General features: G+C 51.0%; 1 protein-coding gene across 1 annotated transcript in view; it reads left to right on the forward strand.

Moving 5' to 3' along the window:
• Positions 1-19,974, forward strand: part of TXNDC16 (thioredoxin domain containing 16) — a 41,456-nt gene extending 21,482 nt beyond the window's left edge. The window contains exons 14-20 of the mRNA XM_054286875.1: positions 5,426-5,594; positions 5,917-6,053; positions 10,879-10,963; positions 15,725-15,863; positions 16,395-16,555; positions 18,355-18,545; positions 19,477-19,974. Coding sequence (XP_054142850.1) covers positions 5,426-5,594; positions 5,917-6,053; positions 10,879-10,963; positions 15,725-15,863; positions 16,395-16,555; positions 18,355-18,545; positions 19,477-19,763 — 1,169 coding nt within the window. The 3' untranslated portion in view covers positions 19,764-19,974. The remainder of the gene's footprint in view (positions 1-5,425; positions 5,595-5,916; positions 6,054-10,878; positions 10,964-15,724; positions 15,864-16,394; positions 16,556-18,354; positions 18,546-19,476) is intronic.
• Positions 19,975-25,090: the final 5,116 nt, after the last annotated feature.

The following is a 25,090-nucleotide window of genomic DNA, read 5'->3' on the forward strand; positions in this document are numbered from 1 at the left end:
CCTTCTCCTGGTTTCTTCTCCATCGAGGCTCATTTTTCCTGGGACTGGGCACTGTGTCCTGCAGGATTCAGCAGTGGGAACATGAATGGGGTGTGCAGAGGACCCCACAGTTTTCTGGGAAGCAGCTGCAGTGGGAATTGCTTACAAAAGCTGTTCCTGGGAATGCTGCAGGCAGTCCTGAGGGCTGGAGGAAAGCAGCTCTGCAGTCATGGTCTGCATGAATTCATGAAGGGAAAGTCAGCAGCAGCTTTGATCTGGACTGAAGTCCCAGGAATAAACAGGAAGGGACAGCAGAGGTTGTTGTTGTGGGGTTGGTGGTGGTTTGGGATTTATTTTGGACTTCCCCAGCAGCCAGACCAGCTAAAGGTGCAACACAAGAGAGTCTGTGGGTAAAACCCAGACTCTTCCCAGGCAGCACAGGAGGGTCTGTGGGTAAAACCAGCCCCTTCCCAAGCAGCACAGGGTCTGAGGGTAAAACCAGCCCTTTCCCAAGCCAATGGCCAACCCTTGGTGGGTTCTGCCCAGCCAGGATTTCACCATGTGTGTTCTGAATCACTTGATAACAATCTCAGGGCAGGGAAGCAGCCACAGACAGATTCTCAGCAGAGATCATGAACTGCCTGGGGTCAGGGCCTTTCCTCTGTGATCACTGAGGTCTCTGCGAAGACTCCCAGGCCAGATGTGACCCTGTGGAGTGACTCCAGTCTGCTTTCCCTGCCATGACCTGGGAGCAGACACAGAACAGCTGCACTGGGGGATCTGGAGATCCTTTTTCCCTGCTGCTGAAGGAGCCTCAGGGAGCTGGGAGAACCAGCTACCACAGGAGCTGGAGAACCTCAGAGGATGCTGTTCCCTGGGCTCTCAGTGATGGCTGGAGCACGAAGACCTCAAGCTGTGCAGGACTGAGGACAGGACACGGGGAATGGCTTGGGGCACTCTGAGTTCCCCAGAAGCTCTGGTATTCCTGCCTGCTCCGGGGTGGAGCTTCCTTCCCAAGGGCTGGGAATCCAGCAGCAGCTGTCTGAGGGGTGAATCACCCGTGCTGGAGGCACTTTGTGAGCTGCAGGAGCAGGTCCTGCTCCCCGTGCCAATTCTTTGTGCACAATGGCACTGAGAACAGGCCGTGTGGGATCAAACACAGGGGAGTGGAGGAGGCTGGAGACTGCAATGACCTCGTGAGTCATCCCCTTCCAGATGCTCAGCAGATCCTCACCAAGGGAAGCTTCCAGCCCTCAAGTGTTTTCCATTTATTGAGAGATCCAGAGGAGCATCTATCTCTGCCTTGCTGAACTGAGCAGGTTTTCGACCCTCGGAGCCACAATTTCCCATCCCCCTGGGGCTCAGTGCTGCACCTCTGGTTTGTTTTGGGAGATGGGAATTTTTGGAAGCAGCAGGGTTAAGAGCAGAGGATATGAAGGTGAGAAGTGCTGAGCATTTCTTGGGTGGGTTATTGGCCTTTTTTTGCAAAGAAGAGAGGAAATCAGTATCTAAGAGGAGCAATAAATTGTGATGGAAAATGGTTCTGCTTCTCTCCTCTGTGCTCCTGGGGTCTTCTTGAGCAGGGATTTGCAAAGCCAAGGTGAAATTGTAGCTCAAAGGCAGAAAAACCAGCTGCATGATTTAGCAATTTATATCCATGGAGCCTAACACCAGAGTGAGGATTTCAGGGTTCATTGGGTGATGTTTTCAGGGTTCACTGGGTGATGTTTTCCAGGTGTAGATGTTCCCATTCTGTATTGGATTCTTCCTCTGGGAGTGAAGCACTTTGTACATAACTTCTCTTTCATGTTGTAGCCTTTGGACCAGCCCTTCAAGTGAGCTGTTTTTTAATACAATCATGGAATTGTTTAGGTTGGAAAAACCTTCCAAAATCGAGTCCAACCAGCACTGCCAAGTCCATTGCTGTCCCATGTCCCCAGGTGCCACATCCACACGGCTTTTTAATCTCTCCAAGGATGGGGACTCCACCACTGTCCTGGGCAGCTGTGCCAGGGCTGGACAAACCTTTCCATGAAGGAATTTTCCCTGACATCCAATTTAAACCTCCTCTGTTACAACTTGAGGCCATTTCTCCTTGTCCTGTCCCTGTTCCCTGGAGCAGAGCCCGACCTGGCTGTGCCCTCCTGGCAGGAGCTGTGCAGAGCCACAAGGGCCCCTGAGCCTCCTTTGCTCCAGGCTGAGCCCCTGCCCAGCTCCTCAGGGATTCTGCAGCCCCTGCCCAGCTCCTCAGGGATTCTGCAGCCCCTGCCCAGCTCCTCAGGGATTCTGCAGCCCCTGCCCAGCTCCCTCAGGGATTCTGCAGCCCCTGCCCAGCTCCCTCAGGGATTCTGCAGCCCCTGCCCAGCTCCTCAGGGATTCTGCAGCCCCTGCCCAGCTCCCTCAGGGATTCTGCAGCCCCTGCCCAGCTCCCTCAGGGATTCTGCAGCCCTTTCCCAGCTCCCTCAGCCTCTCCTGGTGCTCCAGCCCCTTCCCCATCTCCATTCCTTTCCCTGAACATGCTCAAGCACCATGCCAGTCCTGTCTTCCAAATAATTTTAAGTTCAAATGATTTTAAGTTCAAGGGATTCCTGATTTTGACTCTTCCCTATGGCATTGATGGTTTGTCTTGTCCTGGTTTTCTAAGACCTCTAGGACAGAGGTCCTTGCTGTTGCTGGGTTTAGTAGCACCTAAAACCACAGTGAGGATTTTTTGCTCCTCTTTCACCTTTCCTCCCCCTCAGCAGTGACCACAGGGCTGGACAGTCCCTTGCCGAGTTACTCAGTTCCTGCAAGTTCTGCTTGTTCAGTCATTAATGAAATGTTGCAGGTTGGGATGGGAGGGACCATCCTGTACCAGATGTTTTCCAGGCCAGATGGGGCTCCTTCAGAGCACATGGTAAATTATTCCCTGAGCTAATATCCAAATATTAAAATTCATCTTTGAAAAGGCTTCACACAGCCTCACAACTCGATTTTAGCAGGACATCAAAGCCCCATTTCCATGGAATTATTTTCCAGAGTTGGGCAAGACACAAGATGATGTGGTAAGAGATGATGAGAACCAGCTCTACTGGCTCGGAGGTGTGAAGCAAATCTGAGCTCAGGCTTTCAGTTTGAGATCTTCTTGCAGAGTCTGGGAATGACACAAACCATTTCTGCTCTTGTGGAGTGTTTGGACAATTATTGTCTGAGTGGATTTGCAGGCCCTTCACTTCCTGCTGTTTCTGCACAAGAGTTTGACACAAGGCAGAACAGCAAACTCCTGATGTGAGCTGCAGAGCAGAACCTCAAATGAAGGTTGCAGAAAATGGTCCTGTGGGAGGCCAAGGGTGCAGGGATAAGGAGCAGGAACTCCTGCTGAGGTCACCTCTGCCTTCACCCCATCTACAGAAACCCTCATGGAATCCCAGAAGGGTTTGAGTTGGGAGGGACCTCAAATCTCCATCTCATCCCACCCCTGCCATGGGCAGGGACACCTTCCACCATCCCAGGGAGCTCCAAGCCCTGTCCAGCCTGGCCTGGAGCCCTCCCAGGGCTCAGGGGCTCCACAGCTCCTCTGCACAACATTTGTGCAACGCTCAGCTGGGCTCAGTTCTCAGGAACTTGTTTCAATATTTGCTCAGCCCTCCCCACCTTGGCATGGGCTGCTGCTTGACCCTGCCCAGTGCTCCCACTGCCCCTCAGAGCACCCCTGAGATGTTGTTGGATTTCATTGTTTCTCTCTCTCTGGTGATTTCCAGGACAAACTCGGTTGGGTTTTTCCTCAAGAGGAAAATCTTTTGAACTGCTCCAGATTCTCATTTGCTTAAATCTTTCCAAAAACCTTTCCCAGGCTGACTTGCTGGGCTCTGCAGAAGTTTCACCAGGACAGAAGAACTTAATTTCCTTCCCATGGGCTGCAGATGCTGTTGAGTGTCCATCCCTTTCCTGCATCCTGCTTCTCCTCATGGATTGCTGCTGTCCTCACACTTTGCCCTTCAAATTGCTTTCTGCCTCTCTAGGCTGGAGATCAAAACCAGATTGGATGTGTTTTATTCCATCAGCCAGGCCTTTAATGAAAATAGTGATCAGAATCAGAGCCAGGAGAGGGAGAGAAGAAAGCTTGCTGGTTTCTCTTGAAAAGCCCTCATCATCTGCCCCAAGCCTGGTTTCCGGAGGATTCTTTGCCATGCTCTGCCTCCATGTGTGTACTTGTCTCTAGGTTTTATCCCATCTTTCCCATGCAGTTTTTGAGTCTTGTTCAAAGAGGGATTTGGGGAAGGAATGAAGATTTCTGAGATTGGGCACACTGTCCTTGGTCAGGGCCCTGAGGCAGCTCAGGTGAGGCTGGAAGCCAAGGGAAGGGAGGGAGTGAAGCTGGTCAGGATTCAGGTCAGGCTTAGCCATGGACCAACAGCAGCCTGTGCTGGCTTCACCCAGCCCAAAGATGAAAGAAAGGCTGGAAAGGTCCCTGGAAGTGCCCCAGGCCAGGCTGGAAATGGCTTGGAACAACCTGGGATGGTGGGAGGTGTCCCTGCCATGGCAGGGGGTGAAATTAAATGAGTTTTAAGGTCCCTTCCCACCCAAACATTCTGTGACTCCATGATTCTTTGCTGAACTAAATGCTGGAGTTTTGGAAACTTTGGGCTCATAGAGAGCACTCAAGGAACCAACTTTCCATTTGTTTCACTTCTTACCAACCTCTTGAGTTCCTTGTGTTGGTGAGACCCTTAAAAAGCCTTTTTGGGACATTTCCCAGGACCCACAGTTGGATTGACTGCTCTGTAATTCCCAAGTGCTTCCTTTACTCGTGAGACCCCTTTCTTAAGGTCCTACAGGTGTCTGCTCATGGCTTGGGTGGGATCACAGAAAATCCTGACTTCCACAGGGATCATCAAGCCCAACTCTCAGGACAGCCCCAAGAATCCCACCCTGTGCCTGAGGGCAGTGGATGGGACATCTCTCTTCCATCCCCTTCAACTGCTCCATGTGTATTTGGCTTCATGCTTGAGGTAGAACAGAGATTTTTCAATATTGAACAACTTAATAAATGCAAAAACCTTGGTTGCATCCTCCTCCTCCTCCATCATGGCAAGCTTTATCTTCCCTCTCTCCTGTTAGTGAGTGCCTGCATTATTTCCTTCTCTTGGCCTTATTCCTAAGGTATTTCCAATACCTTTCCCTACTGCCTTTTAAGCTCCTGGACCAGTTATCTCAGGATTTTGTGGTGTTGCTTGGAGTTACCAGTCAGATGTGAATTTTCTGGGAATGAGTGATTCCAAGAGGGAAATGGGGCTGTACTCAAAGGGATTCTGTATTTGGGGCTGGATTTTGGTAGATTTCTGCCAGAATTAATACAAATATAGACAATAATATCCACAGGGGTAATAAAAAGCTCTATTTTCCAACCAATTGATTGTTGTTTTTAGTTTTTCATATCATTCATGAGTATTTTTTTCCACTCCAGGAACCCCAGGGGTTTTGCTGTCCCGGGTGAACTGCTGGGACTGGCCTGGCCTCTGCTCCCAGGAGAATGTCACCCAGTTCCCCACCCTGAGGATTTACCAGCAGGGACAGCAGCCAGTGACATATGGTGGCATGTGGGGAGCTGAAGAGCTGAGCAGCTTCATCCTGCTGTGAGTGACAAATCCCCAGTGGGACATCTGCCACATCCTCTGTCACCATCCCTGGCTTTTTGCTGGAATTCCTTCTCTGTTATTTTCAGTGGGGATCCCAAGGCTCTCAGTTTGGCTCAGGCTGTTCTCTCTTTGCTGTCACCAGCTCCAGCACCTCTCTGGTGATAATTATCACCGTGCCAAATGATCATTTGTGTCTCTAATGAGGCGTCACACTTGTCCCATTGTGATGGGGCCTTGTTGGGTTGAGGTTGCCCTGTTGTCTCTTCATCCCAAAAGCAGCAAAACCAACAGCCCGGGTTCTTTCTCTGCCTTTCCACAGGAGCCAAGTTCCCTGCCCACTGAAGCTGGCCACCATGGATGAAGCAGAAGGATATTTGAGAGGGGAATTTCCATCTGAGCTCCCATCCCACCACCACCCCTCCCTCCTGGGAGTGTTTAGCTCAGCCACCAGCAAAGGTTTGTTGGGATTGGTGGGTTTAGCACTCTCCAGCTTCATTCCTGGTGGGACAGGGATGTTTCCAGCTGCTGGAAGTTCACAGCACAACACCTGGCACTGCCTTTTCCAGCTGTACAGTCAGAGGGCAGCAGGTGGTTCCAGGAGTGGGATTTCAGATCCATCCCTGGCTCAGAGGACATTCAGCTGGGTTTGCTACACCCACAGTGGGAGTAACAACTCCCCAAACCTGTTGTCCCTGTTGTGCCTCCTGCCCCTGACCCTGAGGAGTTTGGCTCTGTCCTCTTTATGAGTCCCTTCCAAGTGGTTTTAGGCTGGCGCTAAATTCCCTTTAAGCCTCTGGTTCAGCCCAGATCCATCAGCCTCTTCCTGGAGCCCATGTGCAACTTCTCCCAGCAGAATTTTCTTAAAAAAGGAAGAGATCCACTCTTGGATCTTGCTGGCTTCTCCTGAAGAAGCAGTAGCCCCAGTTCTTGTAACACACAATCCAAAACATTATTTTTTTTTAATAACAGAACAGCAATAGGATAAAGCAGAAATTTCCTGCATCAGAAGGAAGGAAATGTGAACAACTCAATGAAATCCACTTGTGGGTTTTGGAATAGATGGACACAGAAATGTGCAATGTGTTACCAAGGGAGAGGGAATAAAGTCAGTCTGGAGAGAGAACTTCAGGCAAATCACAGAATCATGGAGTGATTTGGGTGGGAAGGGATCTTAAACTCATCCCATCCCACCCCTGCCATGGCAGGGACACTTCCACCATCCCAGGCTGCTCCAAGCCCTGTCCAGCCTGGCCTTGGGCACTGCCAGGGATCCAGGGGCAGCCACAGCTGCTCTGGGCACCCTGGGCCAGGGCCTCAGTTGGGAGCTGAGATCTGCCAACCCCACAGACTCTCAGTTGCCAGCTCCCCCTGGGAACTGCTGCCTTAAAAATAGGGGAACTTCCTGATCTTACTTAAGATCAAACTTTTAGACTATTTTTCATTTTAGAGCTCCCTTGTGCCTCTAACTTTGGTTTAATGCAAACCAAGATACTTTCTCACGTGAGAGGGTCCAGAGGGAAGAGGTAAGAACAAGACAGAATGCCTGGAACCAACTAGAAAACACTTGGGCTGTGTTCCCTGAGCCAGCTGAGAGTCAAATCTCTGCCTTCCTCTGGAGATCTAATCTGGTAAATACATTGATCCCAAAAAACCTTTAATTGATCCCAAAAAACCCTTTAACCCAGCCCAGAGAAGCTGTGGCTGCCCCTGGATCCCTGGAAGTGTCCAAGGCCAGGTTGGATGGGCTTGGAGCACCCTGGGGTGGTGGAAGGTGTCCCTGCCCATGGTTTGGGTTTGGAACTGGGTGAGTTTTGGGGTCCTTTCCAACCCAAACCATTCTGGGATTCTACAGAGAAGTTTTTCATTTCCTTCCATGCCAACAAGAGCCTTGGGGGTTTCCAGAGAGCTTTTGTGGATCCTGTAGGATTGTCTGTTCCCTCAGGGCACATTCCAGTCCAGGATGGCATCCTCAGCCTGGGTAACTCAGGCACAGGGAGATGAAATTTGGGATGTCTTCTCCACCCACTTCCTGAGGATGCTGGAGCTGAGATGCACAACAGCCTGAGGGAGCAGGAACCTTGAGCCAGCTGTTCTGGCATCAGACCAGGCAGGAGTCAGGAGAACCACATTGTCCCTCTACCAACCTGCAGATTTATCAAATTACAGATTTATAATTCCCAACCATTTTCCCATGGCACAATTCCTGCTCTAACCCCGAGCAGCAGTGAGTGGGGTCATTGTCATTTCTGGTGAACTGAAACACAGCAATGAGATGTCCTGCTAAAAACATCCTGGAGGTTTTCCAACCCTCAGCATCAGGACTATGTTAAGAAACCCTTTGTGGGGTCTGAGCTAAAAGAGGCTTTGTGGAAAAATCCTAAATAAAATTTTCTAGGAAGAGGTGAATGCATTATGACGTTTTTCTGGAAACTCAAGAGAACTTTTAGGACAGAAATTTGGTTTTGATGCAGAAACTGGAAGCATCTTAAGAAGTAAAAAATTCAGGAATATTTGAAAATATTTTAAAATATCCCTGAGATCTGGTGCCTCACAGGGCTTGGCAGCATCAGTGAGGAAGGCAGGAGAGATGCAGCAGGAGCTGCTGTGCTGGAGAGCACACTCAGGAGATTCCTCCTTCCAGAGGGGTAAAAAGTGAGGCTCAGATCCTGCTTCCCAAAACTCTGCAGGGATTTTAGACCCTTCCTCATGAGGCAGTTTGAGCCCTTCTTGTCCCCAAAGCAGTGAGGTTGTGCTTGTGCAATTCAGGGCAGCTGGGATTCCAGCTCAAGGATTGTGCTGCAGAGCACAATCACAAATCACATTCCTCAGGGAATGAAAGTTGTGTTTTCAGGGGGGGATAATTTCCTAGGAAATATTGAAATGGATTTTTTTAATTGCTTCCTGTCCTCAGTGGAGCTGTGTGAATTTGAGGGGGTTTTGGGTACAAAGCAAAGAACTTGGAGAAATATGGGCTGGTGTGTGGCTCTGGGTCTAGGACAGCCAGAAATAGGGAAAATTTGGAAGTGTGATGGGGAGAGAGGATCTCATCAGGTCAAGGAGGTTGTTCTGACTTAGGAGAAGATTCCTCCTTCCAGAGGGGTAACGAGTGAGGCTCAGATCCTGCTTCCCAAAACCCTGAAGGGATTTTAGACCCTTCCTCATGAGGCAGTTTGAGCCCTTCTTGTCCCCAAAGCAGTGAGGTTGTGCTTTGTGCAATTCAGGGCAGCTGGGATTCCAGCTCAAGGACTGTGCTGCAGAGCATGGTCAGCCTCCTCAGGGAATGAAAGTTGTGTTTTCAGGGGGGAAAAATTTCCTAGGAAATATTGAAATGGATTTTTTTAATTGCTTCCTGTCCTCAGTGGAGCTGTGTGAATTTGTGGGGAGTTTGGGTACAAAGCAAAGAACCTGGAGAAATATGGGCTGGTGTGTGGCTCTAGGACAGCCAGAAATAGGGAAAATTTGGAAGTGTGATAGGGAGAGAGGATCTCATCAGGTCAAGGAGGTTGTTCTGGCTTAGGAGGGAATCCCTGCAGCCAGGGCTGAGCCAGGGCAGCACTTCAAGACAAGTTCATATCTCAAGTGAGGATTTAAAGCTTGGTGGAGGAACTTGGGATGGGAACTTTTCTTTCAGCAGTGATAAAATGAAGTAACCAAACACCAGAAGAGCTGGAAAGCAACATCCAAGAATGGTTTCTCTGGAGCAGCTGGAAAGGGGCTTTGGACAATGGCCTGGAGGGACAGGACACAGGGAATGGCTTCCACTGACAAAGGGCAGGGATGGATGGGATTTTGGGAAGGAATTCCTGGCTGGGAGGGTGGGCAGGCCCTGGCACAGGGTGCCCAGAGCAGCTGTGGCTGCCCCTGGATCCCTGGCAGTGCCCAAGGCCAGGCTGGATGGGGTTTGGAGCAGCCTGGGACAATGGTAGATGTCCCTGCCATGGCAGGGGTGGCACTGGCTGATTTTAATGTCCCTTCCATCCCATCCCATTCAGAGATTCTGTGATAATGACTGAGCCCTCAATGAGCCACTCCTTAAGGAACTCCTTCCATTTAAAAAGGAAAACAGTTTAAATGAAAGTTTATGGGCCACATGGGAAACAGTGGAAAACACAGCTTTGAGTGTAGCTGCAAAACAGGAATCAAGGAACCAAAAAGTCACAAAGTCACCAATTGAGAGGCAGCTCCATCTACTGAGCTGTGAGTCACTGCTCCCAGGAGCTTGGGCTGGCCTGTGCTGTGACAGTGAAGGTTCTGAGGAGCAGTCACTGGTGTGTGACAGCAATTTATGTCATGGCTGTGTCTGAGATACCCCTTTAATTCTCAGGAAAAACCTAGCTTCTCCAAAAAGTGAGATTTCTCCCTCTCCTTGGGTCAGAAGAGCTGCTTTTGTTGTTTCAGTTGCTCAGTGCAGAGGAGGAGGGGGGTGGTGGTGTTGAAATCCTCCCTGTTCTCACCCCACCTTTGGCAGCAGCTCTCTGGAGCTCTGATCTCTGCATTTCACAAGTTCTTCACCGTGCCTTGCATGTTCCCACAAAGCTTGGCTTTCCCTGAAACCACAGCCAGGCTGGACAGGGCTTGGAGCAACCTGGGCTGATGGAAGGAATCCCTACCCATGGCAGGGAGTGGAGCAAGATGAGTTTAAGGTCTTTTCCAACCTAAATCATTCTGGAATTCTGTGGAATTGGAGGCTTTTTATAAGGGAATGAAGCAGCTCTGCAGCCAGCTTTGTTTTGGAGCTGTGCTCTCAGTGATCAAGAGAGCCAAGCCTGGTTTTTCCTTATCCTGCAACAGCCCCAGTCTGCTGGGAAGAGCTGGATAAACCAAGAGACACTTGAGGGAGAGGTTGGTTTATCTCCAGGCTCTTAGCCCTACTCCAGTAAAGCCACCATCCATCATTTCTCAAAGGTCACTGGGATTTATAAGATTTTTGTTTAGACTTATAATTGGTCTCCTGTTTCCAAGAACACTTACAGACTCTAAGTCCTTAAAGATATTTCACTTTCCAGCAGTGCCTCTGTCCTGCAGATCCTGGAGGCTCAGTGCTGGTAGCTGAAGGGCAAACACTGTTCTCATAATGGGAATTTTGCCCTAATCCTTCCTCTCTGCCTGCCCCTCCTCCCACGGCCTGCAGTAATTTCTTGGGAGCCTCTAATCCTGGTTTAATTCCTGAAAATCTGCTCTGGCAGGATGTTATGTGTGCAGGCATCAATCAGGTTTCCAGGAAAAAACCTCAACACCTCTCTTTGTATTGTTTATTCTTGTGTCTTTGTCTTTCTTCCAGCCAGGGAGGCTTTTGAAGAGGCAGGAAACATCCTAAGTGGCCACGTAAGGATGGGGATGTATTTTGAAGATGATGCCTTGGCTTTGTAAGTGGTTTCTCTTTTTCTTTGGGAAGAATTCAAACTGATCTGCTCTTAATGAAAGGCAGTGCCTGGAGCAAGTGTCACTGTGCTGAGGGACAGCTACAAGTGACTTTTTCCTGCAGGGAGATGGCTCAGGACTCATCCAAAAGGAAATTGTCACCTTGGCTCTGCCACTGGTTCTCAGCCTGTCCATGGTCACCCTCCTCCTGTTTCATTTTCAGTCCTTCATCCCCATGGATGTGGTTGTATTCCTCACCTCCTCACAGATGCTTATCAAAGGCTGCTGAACAAGGTGATGCATTTTAGATACAGGGAACAGGAGTCCTCACTCCTCTGAGCCATGACCAAGCCAGAGAATCTCTCTGAAGCCCATAGAAGTTTCATAAGTTCAACATCCCTGAATTAAATGGCTACAAGTGACTTTTTCCTGCAGGGAGATGGCTCAGGACTCATCCAAAGGGAATTGTCACCTTGGCTCTGCCACCAGTTCTCAGCCTGTCCATGGTCACCTTCCTGCTGTTTTCAGTCCTTCAGCCCCCATGGATGTGGTTGTGTTCCTCACACAAACAGGAGCAAACCTTTCTGAAAATAAAAACCAGGCTGGAAAAATTACACCATCAGTGTGTGAGGGAGGAAAAAATGATGGATAGCCACTGCAGTGCCTTCCCTTGCTCTGGTGGTTGCCCCCAGTTACCAAAAACAGGCAGAAAAGAAGCTGCTTGTGACTGCTTGGGCTAGCAGTGGAGTGGACATGGAGTCTGGGTGCTGCAAAAGGCTTTGGAAGCTGGGAAAGAAATGTTGTCTTGCCATGGAGCTGCACTCCTGCTGGAATTGCATCCCTGACTCGAAGCCAGGTGGGAATGAATGGGATCTTACCTGTGTCATTAACACTCCAGCAAGGGACAAAATCCTTTGGGTTGGAGTGTGAGAGGTGCTTCAGTGCCTAGAGATGCAGCTGGATCCAGGGGGAATTTCCAGCTTGCCCTGGCATCTCATTTCCATCAGGAATTAGCTGTCAAGGCAGAGTTAAAAATCCCAGGAGGTCCTTGGCCTGTTTTCCAGGTGTGAGTTTAACAGCCTGCAGTGCAGCAGAGAATTATTTGCATTAGTTCCTCAGAGGTGTGATGCATTCCTGATGACACACTGGCGTTTTTGTGGTGAGCATGGAGAATAAAAATGCAAATACCTTGGGGATACATTTCTATTAACCAAACTGCTCCAGGCATCAGTTAATACTTCTCTTTCCTGAGGATTTCAGCCCAGCTGATAGAAGGAAAAAAAAGCAGAGGACAGGGTGATCTCTCAAGGTACCAGTAGAAGAAGAAGCCTTTGTTCCCTCAGAGCTGACACATGCAAGAATCCACCTCCCTGCTCCTGGAGTCTGCAGCCTGCTCCTGTTTAGCAGGAATATTTAGTGCAGTTTACATTGATAGTCCTTCTGCCAAATCTGGATTTTGGCTGTGATTTGTGGGTGAAGCTACTGTAGCTGATGGACTTCTCCACTGTAAGCACAAAGTAAACACTTACAGGAATTCCTTATGCAAGAGCCAGGCTCACTTCCCTTCTTCAGAAAATGAAAAGCCATTCTTGAGCTCAGTGCTCAAGGAGAAAATATTTATGGCTCCCAGGTCACAGAAAGCTGATTCCTCTTTTGTGCATCCTGTAGACCTTTTCCAGACGAAAAAGAGCTGCAGGATACACAATTCTGTTGTGAGCAAAGCTGTTTGCTCAGCAGGCACCTGCTGGGCTGGTCACTAATGAAGGGGAAAAGGCATTGAGGAAGAAATGCTTTGCATGAGGTCGTTATTGTCAGAGATTGCTGCCAAGCATTTGTTTGCAGATGGTTTTGATTGAAATGCAAGACTCGTGTTACCCACTCAATGGTCCTGCTGTATAAATGGAAAGCTGTTGAGCAACAGCACAAGCCCTCAGTACCAGGAAGAGGAGAAGGCATTTCAGGACAGAGTGTAGCTGGGGAATTTGGTGATTTTCTGGCAGTCTATAAAATATTTCCTTATAGAATCATATAGTAGAGCCCCAGAATGGTTTAGACTGGAAGAAATCTTAAAGCCCATCCAGTTCTACCCTCAGCCATGGGCAGGGACACCTTACACTATTCCAGGTTGTTCCAAGCCCTGCCCAGCCTGGCCTTGGGCACTTCCAGGAATCCAGGGGCATCTTCTCTGGAATCCTTCCAGTGCCTCACCCCCTCACAGATGCTTATGAAAGGCTGCTGAACAAGGTGATGCATTTTAGATACAGGGAACAAGAATCCTCACTCCTCTGAGCCATGACCAAGCCAAAGAATCTCTGTAAAACCCACAGAAGTTTAATATGTTCAACATCCCTGAATTAAATGTTTTTTTAGAGTTTTGTCCTACTTTGCCCTAAGGTTTTTTACATTTAATTACTGTAAATACATCAGCTCACAGTGAGGTTTGCAGTGGTTGGTCCCAGAGAGATAAATGCTGTGATGGAGGAAGGGAAAGGCCTCCATAAGAGCTGGACATCATGGAAATGAATTATCTGCAGTTCCCTCCACTTGTATCATTGATGACCTAAACTCCTCCCTGTGAGGGTGGTGAAGCCCTGGCACAGGGTGCCCAGAGCAGCTGTGGCTGCCCCTGGATCCCTGGAAGTGTCCAAGGCCAGGTTGGGACAGGGCTTGGAGCACCCTGGGACAATGGAAGGCGTCCCTGCCATGGCAGGGGAGCGGAACTGGCTGAGCTTTAAGGTCCCTTCCAACCCAAACCATTCTGGGATTCTTTGGTGTCACAGTTTGTTTGAAAAACAAACCAGACTGGACTCCAAAAACTGCAGAGGCAGCTGATTTCCCCTGTCACACCCTTCCTCTGAGCAGTGCCATCTGGAGCCTCCAGGGCTGAAGTTCCTCAAACTTCTAGGAAATTGCTGTCATGGCTTGGTGTCCCCAATGCCCTTTTATTTGCTCAGACTTCTCCTATTTTTGCTTTTCCCACTTTCTCAGCTTTTCTTTGAGTACTTTAACCCCTCTTACCAGAAGGGAATTGTGAGACAAAGCATCATCTGACTACTCCACCAAGAGTGGGTGGGTGCAGCCTGTGTGTGTTGCTCCAATGTGGGGCTTGGACCTCACCTGCATTTTTGGGTTTCTTCACTGAGACAAAAACTGGATCACCTCCTGGGGGCTGTTTTGTGTGGGTTGTGTCCCTTGGATGGAATCTGAGACCTCTGTTTGCCTTGGCTGGGGAGGCAGAGTGAAGCTCTGGGTGGGTTTTTGCATCACCCAAGCATAGGTGGGAACATGAAGGAGAAGTAGGAATAAAATTCCAGAATTCCAGAGTGGTTTGGGTTGGAAGGGACCTTAAAGCTCATCCCATCCCACTCCGTGTCATAGGCAGAGCACCTTCCACTATCCCAGAGTGCTCCAAGCCCCATCCAACCTGGTCTTGGAGACTGCCAGGGATGGGACATGTCTCCAGGAGGATGCCAGCTCTGTGTGTGGCACATTTGGGGTTGTCTTGGTTTGGAAAGCCAGGTGTCTGCTAAGGAAGGCAGGAGCCTCTCCTGAAATGGAAAATGTAAACCCCCTCCCTCCAAATTGTTATAAATTTGACATTATGGGGCTCTCAGGCAAAAATATGGGAGCAGGAATAACAGTTCTTTATTAGGGCAGAAAAATAAAAAGATAAAATGTGGCATTCACATTCTCTGAAATAATTCCTCTGCCCAGGATTTTTCTCCTGGGAAGCTGAGGAGCCTCAGAGAAAAGGAAAACAATCCTTATCTCATTTGCTTCTCCTGTGTTGTGCTCACACGTGGAATGTGTTTGGAGATTGTTTACCCACAGGTGATTGTTCCATTGGGTTCTGCTGTGAGTTGTTTTCACTCTTTGGCCAATCAGGGCCAAGCTGTGTCAGGACTCTGAAAAGAGTCACCAGTTTTCATTATTACCATTTTAGCATTGAGTAAATATCCTTTCTATATTCTTTAGTATAGTATTCTTTAATACAATACAGTATTATAAAGTAATAAATCAGCCTTCTGAGAACATGGAGTCAGATTCACCATTCCTGCCTTCATCAGGGCAGATTCCCAACAAATACAATAATAAAATGAACAATGCAGTAAACCAAACCAACCCTGACAGACTCAGAACCCAACCTGACACCCTGTGGGTCAGGCTGTTGGCAGCAGTCCCATTGGAATTGTGGCTCAGCCCTCCTGCAGTGTCAGGGCTGGTTCTGCTGGAGCAGGGATCCTGGAGAAGGGTGCAGTCTCTTCCTCTGGAGATCCAGGGGAAGAGGGAAATCCTCTGGGAAATCCAGTGGAGAAGCCGTGCTGGTGTTCCAGAATCCCCAGATTATATCCAGGCAGGAATGCTTGGCTGGTGTTCCAGAATCCCCAGATTATATCCAGGCAGGAATGCTTGGCTGGTGTTCCAGAATCTCCAGATTATATCCAGGCAGGAATGTCTGGCTGGTGTTCCAGAATCTCCAGATTATATCCAGGCAGGAATGCTTGGCTGGTGTTCCAGAATCCCCAGATTATATCCAGGTAGGAATGCTTGGCTCCTCCCTCTGGGCTCACATCTCCCAGTGGGATGCTGTGGTTCTTATCAGCCATGCAGGGACATTCAACAGCTGTTATCAGCAGGTGTCTCCCTAAGGGAGGAGTGAGTGTGAACAGAAGACAAGTGCCATACAGATGGCAAACAGAATACATCTTGCCTTGCAGTGTGGGACAGGGTGTGTCCTAAGCCCTGTGCCCATCCCTGTTTTTCAGATCCCAGAAATATTCCGTGTCCCCCCCTGCCCTGCTCTTGGCCCGGAGCGGCGGCCGGAGCGTGGAAGGCATCGCTCTGTCCGAACACAGCGTGCAGGACGTGCTGCAGATGATCAGATATGAACTGCTGGACATTTTTGTGAGTAAAAATAAAATCAAAATGCCTTTTTCCCATTGCAGTCATTTGCAGAGCCCTGATTATAGCGTAGAGTTCTGTGGAACCGCTGTTTTGTCCGACTGTTATTTTTATCGTGCCGAGTTTGTTTTTAAATTTTATGTCTTGGAGCAGGGAGTCAGGACAGAAATCTGCTCTTTGCTGTGTGGTCTTGGAGCAGGAGACCCTGGAGTTGAGGGACTGGCCTCAGAGTCACTCACCTGCTAGTTGTCACAGTTATTACTGGGTCTATTCCCTATTCCCAGGGCTTTTCCCTGTGCCTTTTGGAGCCTCTGCCTGCTCTGCTCACATCCCCATCTCCAAGCTCACAGCTGCTCCCACAAACTTGGTGCACTTGGGTTGGGCAAAGACATCTCCAAGTGCAGCAAAATCCCAGCCCTCTTCCTGCTTCCCACATTCCACACAGACACTGCAGCCTTGCTTAGCAGAAATTGGAATTTTTTCCTGTTTTCTCCCCCCCATAACCCCCAATTTCTTGTTTGTGACGTCCTGCAGCCAGAAATCACCGTGCCAAATCTGCCCCAGTACCTGCAGCTGGGAAAACCCTTCCTCATCCTGTTCAGTGCTGGTGACATCAGTCAGGTGGAAAGTGAGGAAATGCTGAAGCTGGCAAAAGGAAGACCCCAGCAGACATTTGTGGTTTGCTGGTTGAACCTGTGAGTGTTTGAAAATCTCTTCTTTCCATTAACTCACTCTGAGCCTTGCAGAAAAAAACCCTGAGGCTGCAATTGCTGAGAAGACAAGCTGGTAATGTGAATATTTGGTCTGAAATCATCAGGAATTGGAGGTCAAACCATTGAGCAATGGTTTACTCAGTGTTCTGGGCAACTGTAAAAATTGCCTGACAAAGTAAAATTAGTAAATATTTAATTGATTGCAGAAATCGTTTTCAATAGAGGAAAATGTTCTCTAGTGCTTGTAGTAGCTTGACCCTGGGTCTGGTGTTATTTGCATTTTTGTTGGGATGGGATGAAGTGCATATGGGAAGAAAAAAAATATGGAAATTTGCCCTCCTGGAATGTCTTATGGTGATTTTCCACCAGCAATTAGAGGGAATGACTGGTCATTGACTGGGGAAAGAAAGCTTTCACAAAAAGGTTCAACTAGAAGCCCCATAAATTAAATTTAAAAAATATTGAGGCAACAAAATTAATTTAAGACCTAAAGAATAAAAGATTGTAGGAAAGGGGATTTTTTTTTTTTTTTAATCCTCCTCTTCTTAGTTGCATTTTGAATTTTTTGGCCTCTGTTTGTTGTGCCCAAGCCCAGAGAAACTTCAGTGGCTTAATCATAACTTGCTTTGAAGTCTGGGAAGCCGTGACCAGCGTGGGCTGGAGTTTAGCTGAGGGGGAAATGCACATGTGCTCAGGGACAAGGGGATTGGGCTGCCAGTAATGCACCAGAAATGAGAGCCCTGGAACTTCCCCACCTACACATCTGCCTCTGCTCTGCCTTGCTGAGACACAGAAAACTTCCTGTGCCAGAGCAGAATGGCACTGCCACAAAACAGGGCAGAACCCCTGAAGGGTTTGGGGTGGAAGGAGCATTAAAGATCATCTCATTCCAACCCCTGACATGGCAGGGACACCTTCCACTATCCAAGATATCCCATCCAGCCTGGCCTTGGACACTGCCAGGGATCCAGGGGCAGCCACAGCTTCTGTGGGCACCTTTCCACCCTCCCAGGCAGGAATTCCCAGTTCCCAAAATCCCATCCATCCCTGCCCTCTGGCCGTGGGCACTCCCTGTGTCCTGTCACTTCATGTCCTTGTCCAAAGTCCCTCATGCTAGAAAGAAGCCCTCATTCCCAGGGCAACAGCCAGCTCAGCCCTGAAGCCTTAAAACAGTGCAGGAATGTCTCAGCACCCCTGTGGGCTTGCTGTCCCCCTGGCTCAATGTCCTGTTTTCACTCTCTGTGTGTCACCTGAGGAATTTGCCTTTCCATCCCTGTGGAACTGCAGTGGCAGCAGCTGGAAGGGCTGGGAAGGAGCTCTCAGCTGTCCCTGCAGACAGGGCCTGACCTGGGGGCTGCAGGACCTGTCCCACTCTTGTCCCACCTCTTCTTAGGAGCTTTAGGTGGAAAACATCTCCCACCTTCCTGCAGAGTTTGTCCTGCTCAAGGATTTCTTCACACACCCAGGCCGTTGTCTGCTCTCTCCCTGTTGGATGCTAGCAGGTTCCTTAAGCATCAGGCTTATTTACAGTGCTTAGAATCACAGAATCCTGGAGTGGTTTGGGTCGGAAGGGACCTTAAAGCTCATCCTTGGGCAGGGACACCTTCCACAGTCCCAGGTTGCTCCAAGCCCTGTCCAGCCTGGCTTTGAACACTTCCAGGGATGATGCTTCTGCAGTCCCACCAAACTCTGCTTTGCTGCATGTGACCCAAGTGCTTTGGTGGCTTTTTTGGCTCTCAGTCCTGTTGTGCTGCCAAACCTGAATCTCCTTTTCCCAACAGGAAGAAGACTCCAGTGGGATATGGGATCCTGAGGACACACTTCTCCACCACTCCTCCCTTGCCCCTTCTCCTCTGGGTGAACCTCCATGCTGGGGGTCAGGTGTTCAAGTTCCCCTCAGAGCAGCCCATCACTGAGATGAACATCTTGCTGTGGCTGGAGAAGCTCCAAGCAGGACTGGAGATTCCCAGCAGTAAGTGGGCACAGGTTTACCACATTCCCAAGCACACACTGTGAGCTCCAGTGTGTTTATGAGAAGATTCTACGTGCAATAAATTGTCTGCCCTGGAATTTAACGATGGAAAAAGCAGCTCTGCTTGTTAGAGCTGCAGAAGTACAAACAGTCCAGCCAAGAGAGAATGCCCACACTCACAAGTTTGCTTTGGGACTGTTTAGTGCTCAGAGCCAAATGTGGATAGTTTGGAATTGACATCTTTTCTCTGTGATAATCCCCAAATCTGGCTGTGTTTTCCCATTCCCAGCCATGGCTTGCTCATAAAAAACCTCCCAGCTCCCAGCTGACAGTGCAAGAAGTAGCTGCTCTTCAGGCACCTTCCTGCATTTCTTTTTGGATGGGAAGGGATGAGGGAGCTGGTGTTTTACTGGAGGCTTTAGGACATAAAAGGTTGGCTTGTGCTGTGAAGCTTTCACTGCATCCCTCCTGTCTTGCTCAGCCTGATGAGGCTCTGGAGGAAGCCAGCATGGATCTGCCTTCCTCAGGAGAGCTGGAGAGGGACTGGGGACAAGGGATGGAGGGACAGGACACAGGGAATGGGTTAGATGGGATATTGGAAGGAATTCCTGGCTGTGAGGGTGGGCAGGCCCTGGCACAGGGTGCCCAGAGCAGCTGTGGCTGCCCCTGGATCCCTGGCAGTGCCCAAGGCCAGGCTGGATGGGATTTGGAGCAATCTGGGATGGTGGAAGGTGTCCCTGCCATGGCAGGGGTGGAATGAGATGATCTTTATGCTCCCTTCCAACCCAGATTGTTCTGTGGTTTTTAATAAGATTTTTAATTTTGTATTCATTAGAATGGGGGGAAAGCCATAATTCCTCAGAAAGGGAACTATCCATGGAGGTGGGACATAACTCTTCACCTACTGACTGGGGCTGTATTTGCTGCTCAGGTACCTTGTCTGAGGAGGACTGGAGGCCACCACTCCCTGCCTACGACTTCCTCCAGATGATGGAGCCATCGGTGCCCGAGCTGTCCCCGCAGCCCGGGGACTCCCCGGCACAGCAGCCGCCCAAAAGCCCCGGAGGGGACACGGCAGGAGGGGACAGCGGCACCCGGGAGGAGCCATCCCAGGAGGGCACAGCGGAGGAAGGCGGTGTCCCTGGGAGGGGCCTGCGGGGGACGGCCCCGAGGATGGCAGCGAGGGACAAGCAGGGCAGGAGGCACAGCGAGCTGTGAGAGCCGGGCTGGGGAAAGGGGTGGGACTGCCCTGCACAGCCTGGCACTGTCCCTGCCTTTTCTCCAAGGAGAGAAGAGGTTTGGCTGTCAAGGAATGGTGAAAGGAGAGGCCACTCCTGCTGCTCAGCGCTGGGGGTGTCTGTACATCCCACTTGTTGTGCCCTGGCTGCTCTTGGGAGCTCATCAAGCAACAAGCTACACTGGAAAGGACCATTCAGCCCTGCTCTGTAGATTCCCCAAGTCTCAGAGTCACTTCAGTTGCCCCTGAGCAGGAAGGGGTGAGTGATTCCAAGATAAAAAGCCCATTTCTCTCCTCCCTGGCTGCAGGAGAAGCTCTACTGATGTGTGACAGAAAATCCTGCAATTCCATCTGCACTGGAAGCGTGTGGAGCCAGCATTCCAGCACTCCAGGGCTGCTCCAACCAGCCCCAGTTGTGTTTACACCTGACTTGTGACCTGAATTTGTGAACTTGTTCGTCCTCACAGCGGGAGAAGAGGAGGATCTGGTCAAAGCAGATTTATTCCAGAAGCCAGAGCTCAGGTCACACAACAGTCCTGAATAGCTGGGACAAAACTCTGCCAGCAAATCCCAGGGGTGGGCAGGTTGGGAGATGGCTTTGCTCACTGCTGGCATTTTCTTGGTCACAAGCCCAGGGGCTATTTGCAGCCTCCATTTGTCTTTGCTCTCGGTGACAGCAGCAAGGTTGGTGCCTCCTGAGCTGGGAATGTGCAGGGAGCAAGCTCTGTGGAAAGCTGAGTGCTGTGGAAAAGTGGAGAGATATGAAGGGCAAGGCTGGACCCTTCCAAGGTGGGATGGAGCTGCTTCACATCCAAAACTTAACTGGGGAGATGCAAAACCTGGGGAAGTGGATTTCCAGCCTCTGCACATCTCCTGGACAAGAAATGGCAGGAGGCTGAAAGCAGATGGTCCAGGATTCCATGACGATCCCTTCAATGAACTTGATCTCCCTCCCAGAGAGATGTGCTGGGACAGTCAGATCCTCTTCCTACTCTTTAAGGCTCTGAAATTACTGAGAAGAGGAAAAAATGCTGGTAAGGGGCTGCTGAGAGCATTGCAAACTCAGTATTTCTCATCCTGCAAGCAGCACACGTGGCTGTGAGGCTTTTGAAATACCCAGAAATAGATTATTAGTCCTGGGCTGCACTGGAAAGCCTTAATTGAGAGTGACCATTTTTGGACTGAGTGACAGGCTTGGAGCCAAAATGTATGTATTTAAAGGAATAAAGTGCAGCCTGCTGATCAAAGGCATGGTTCCCAAGGGAAGGGTGTGAGCAGATCCTTCGTGTGTTCCCATCATTCCTGTGCTCCACGAGGTCCTCACGCTGCTGAATTCCATCAACTGAACATTGCTCATTTCCCCTGCTGGCCCTGGTCACCAGCAAATCCCAGAATGGGTTGGGTTGGAAAGGACCTTAATTCCCATTTAATTCCACCACTGCCATGGCAGGGACCCCTTCCACTGTCCCAGGCTGCTCCCAGCCCTGTCCAGCCTGGCCTTGGGCACTGCCAGGTGCAGCCACAGCTGCTCTGAGCACCTGTGCCAGGGCCTGCCCACCCTCCCAGCCGAGAATTCCTTCCCAATATCCCATCCATCCCTGCCCACTGGCAGTTTGAAGTGCAATAATTGGGTTTTTCATTGCATCTTTAATAAACTCCATCTCCAGTAGGCTCCTCTGCGTGTTTTGGGTGGTGGGAGCAGGGGGTCTGGGCAGGGGCCCCTCATCAGCAGCAGGATCCTCTCCTTCCCCAGGGTTTGAGGAGCATTCCCACATCCCTGCTCTCCTCCACGTGTCCTTTGCCAGGCTCAGCCCTTCTCGGGTGCAGGGCTGGGGCAGGAGCTGTCAGCAGGGGTCAGTGCCACATCTCCGTTGGGGCTTTGCAGATCCCCGCCTCTCCCGGGGCGGCTGGACTGAGGCTGGATGAGGCTGGACTGAGGCTGGATGAGGCTGGGTGAGGCTGGACTGAGGCTGGATGAGGCTGGGTGAGGCTGGATGAGGCTGGATGAGGCTGGACTGAGGCTGGATGAGGCTGGATGAGGCTGGGTGAGGCTCTGGATGAGGCTGGACTGAGGCTGGGTGAGGCTGGACTGAGGCTGGACTGAGGCTGGATCAGGCTGGATCAGGCTGGATGAGGCTGGATCAGGCTGGAGCAGGCTGGATCAGGCTGGATGAGGCTGGGTGAGGCTGGATGAGGCTGGGTGAGGCTGGATCAGGCTGGATCAGGCTGGATGAGGCTGGATCAGGCTGGATCAGGCTGGATGAGGCTGGATGAGGCTGGCTGAGGCTGGAGCATCACCAGCGAGCGCTGGAGGTCGGGAGCAGCTTCCCAGAGGGATCCTGTGGGGATGCTGCTGCTGAGGGGCTGAGCCTGGGCAGTCCCAGCTCTGCTGGCTTCATCACCAGTGGGATCCATCAGCTCCAGCCTCCCAAACTGGGCTGGGATGCCCGGAGCCGAGTCCATCTTGCAGGTGCCAGCACAGACTTGGAAAGGGAAGTGCTTGTCCATCATGCCAGAGTCCAGCTGGACTGCCAGCTCTGGATGCAGGTCGTGCTCCTGGACCTCATCAGCTGCCTTGGAGTTTATTGGGGTTTTATTCCTCAATACAAAATGTCTTTTCCACTGTCTAGCCCAAACAGGCACTTGGGGAAATCCATGGAGGCAGAAATGGGCCACGTTTTGTATGGGCAGGGGGAAAATGTCAGGGATACTGAGGGCAGTTTGATGGGGGTCTGCATCCCAAAATTTCCTCATTCAGCAGAGGAAATGCTCCAGCACTTGGCTGTTTCCAACAAGTCCAGCTCTGGGGGCAGAACAGGGTGGAAAGAAACACTCGAAGTGTTTATGGAGTCAGCCACTGAGTGGAGGCAGAAATGTGCCAGGTTTTGTATGGACAGGGGGAAAATGTTAGGGGTAGAAATGTGCCTCATTTTGTATGGACAGGGGGAACATGTCAGCTGAGGGCAGTTTGATGAGGGTCTGCATCCCAAAATTTCCTCACCCACCAGAGGAAATGCTCCAGCACTTGGCTGTTTCCAACAAGTCCAGCTCTGGGGCCAGAACAGGGTGGAAAGAAACACTCAAAGTGTTTATGGAGTCAGCCACTGAGTGGTTTGGGCTGAAAGGGACCTTTAAAGGGCATCCAGTGCCACCCTGCCATGGGCAGGGACGCCTTCCCCTGGACAAGGCTGCTCTGATTCCCATCCAGCATGGCCTGGAATTACAGCCTTGGGTGAGAAGTGAGGTAGGGGAGGCAGAGCTTGTGTTCTGGGGGCAGCTGGGAGGGACAGAGTGATTCTGGAGTGGGATCTGTCCTGTCCCAGGGGGATGGAGGAGCAGGGTCTGCCCTGTCCCAGGAGGATGGAGGAGCAGGATCTGTCCTGTCCCAGGAGGATGGAGGAGGAGGATACTCTCCTGTCCCAGGAGGATGGAGGAGCAGGGTCTGCCCTGTCCCAGGAGGATGAAGGAGCAGGGTCTGCCCTGTCCCAGGAGGATGAAGGAGCAGGGTCTGCCCTGTCCCAGGAGGATGGAGGAGCAGGGTCTGTCCTGCACACAGAGGAGGGAGGAGCAGGGTCTGCCCTGTCCCAGGAGGATGGAGGAGCAGGGTCTGTCCTGCACACAGAGGAGGGAGGAGCAGGGTCTGTCCTGTCCCAGGGGGATGGAGGAGCAGGGTCTGTCCTGCACACAGAGGATGGAGGAGCAGGATCTCTCCTCCACACAGAAGCCAGCAGGGTCTTCCTGCTCATCACCCTCCCTGTGTCAAAGCTGCTGCTGAAGTGAGGTGAGCTCAGCAGGGACACTGATGTCATCAGCTCCCTCTTGACCCATTTAACAATAAAAGTCATTTTTGGATAAACCACAGCTCTGCCTTCCTCGGGGTGCAGGCTCAGCTCAACATTTCCTGGCTGATATGGATCGAGTACAGCTTCAGACCAAACTCTTCTTCTGGTGGGACTTCATGTCAGCAGCTATTTGGATGTGCTTCAGGAGCCTTTCAAGGGGTGTTTAAATTATCAGAAGATAAAACAAAGATACACACACACCCAAAAAAGGATTATGTGCTTGCCCTGAAAGCAAAACAATTTATTGTCCAAAACAACAGGAAATTGTCCATGCACTCCTTGTTGGCCCCTTCCAGCTCAGGATATTCTGTGATTCCCTGATCTGTCCCCATCCTTTAGGAATCCCACAAAGCCAGGCTGGCAGCCGTGCTCACTACAGGGCACAGGGAATATTTGAAGTGCCTGTTGTGTTTTCCACATTTAAAAGATTTTAGAGGTCTCAAAACCGTGGGACATTGGAAACAATCACAGCATTCCTTCCGTGTTTTCCACCCTTTGAGCAGAACCTGGGTGCTGAGAGACAAATCCCTGTCTTGGAATGTGGATTTTCCAAACTGGCTGAGAATTTCCAAATTCCAGCCCCATTCCATGGCCAGGCTCTGCTCTGGGATCCAGCTGCAGGATGGCAGGACAGGACCTGACCCCCAGGAGGGAGATGCTGCCAGGCAGGAGCAGGGCCGCGGGAAGGACAGACTGCCTGGACAGATTCCAGCAGGATGTGGAGCAGGACAAGACCTGGTGAGCTGGCTGGGGGACAGTGAGAACCAGTCCCTCCATCCCGTCTGGAGGCTCAGCCTGGCAGAGATGCTTTCCCTGCGGGGCAGGGTCCTGCTCTCCAGCACGGCCTGGCCCTGATCCCTGCCCCGGAGCTCCTCCCTCCCGTGCCGCTGGCTCCGGGAGTGTTTGTCCGGAGCTGCTGCCGAGGGTGTCTGGAACAGCCTCCTGCAGACCTCAGCCCACCCCTGGGGACATCCAGGGTGATGCAATCCATCCTGGTGTGCCCTGCATGTGTTCCCTGTGCCCTTGGCATCGCCCGAGGGGATGGAGAAGGATCCCGCAGCTGCCTGGTGTGTCCAGCACTGCCAGTGTGTCCAGCACGGCCAGTGTCCCCACCCCAGTGTGTCCATCACTGGCAGTGTCCCTTCCCCAGTGTGTTCCCATCCCAGTGTGTCCATCACTGCCAGTGTGTCTCCATCTCAGTGTGTCCCCTCCCCAGTGTGTCCCCACCCCAGTGTGTCCCCACCCCAGTGTGTCCCCATCCCAGCGTGTCCCCTCCCCACCCCAAACCAGCCCCCCCAGCCCACACCATGCCCCTGCTCCCTGTCACTGTGGGGCAGGTGGTGGGCACCAAGCAGGGACAATCTGGGGACAGACAGACAGACAGACAGATGTTGGTCCAGGGGTGGGATGGGAGGCAATTGGTGCCATAGTGGCAGGGTTGGAGGTGGCTGAGGAGCAGAGCTGGG

Source organism: Melozone crissalis, unplaced genomic scaffold (assembly GCF_028551555.1).
Source record: "Melozone crissalis strain CALT ecotype California unplaced genomic scaffold, PUWL_Pcris_2 ptg000056l_1, whole genome shotgun sequence".
Classification (NCBI taxonomy): Eukaryota; Metazoa; Chordata; class Aves; order Passeriformes; family Passerellidae; genus Melozone; species Melozone crissalis.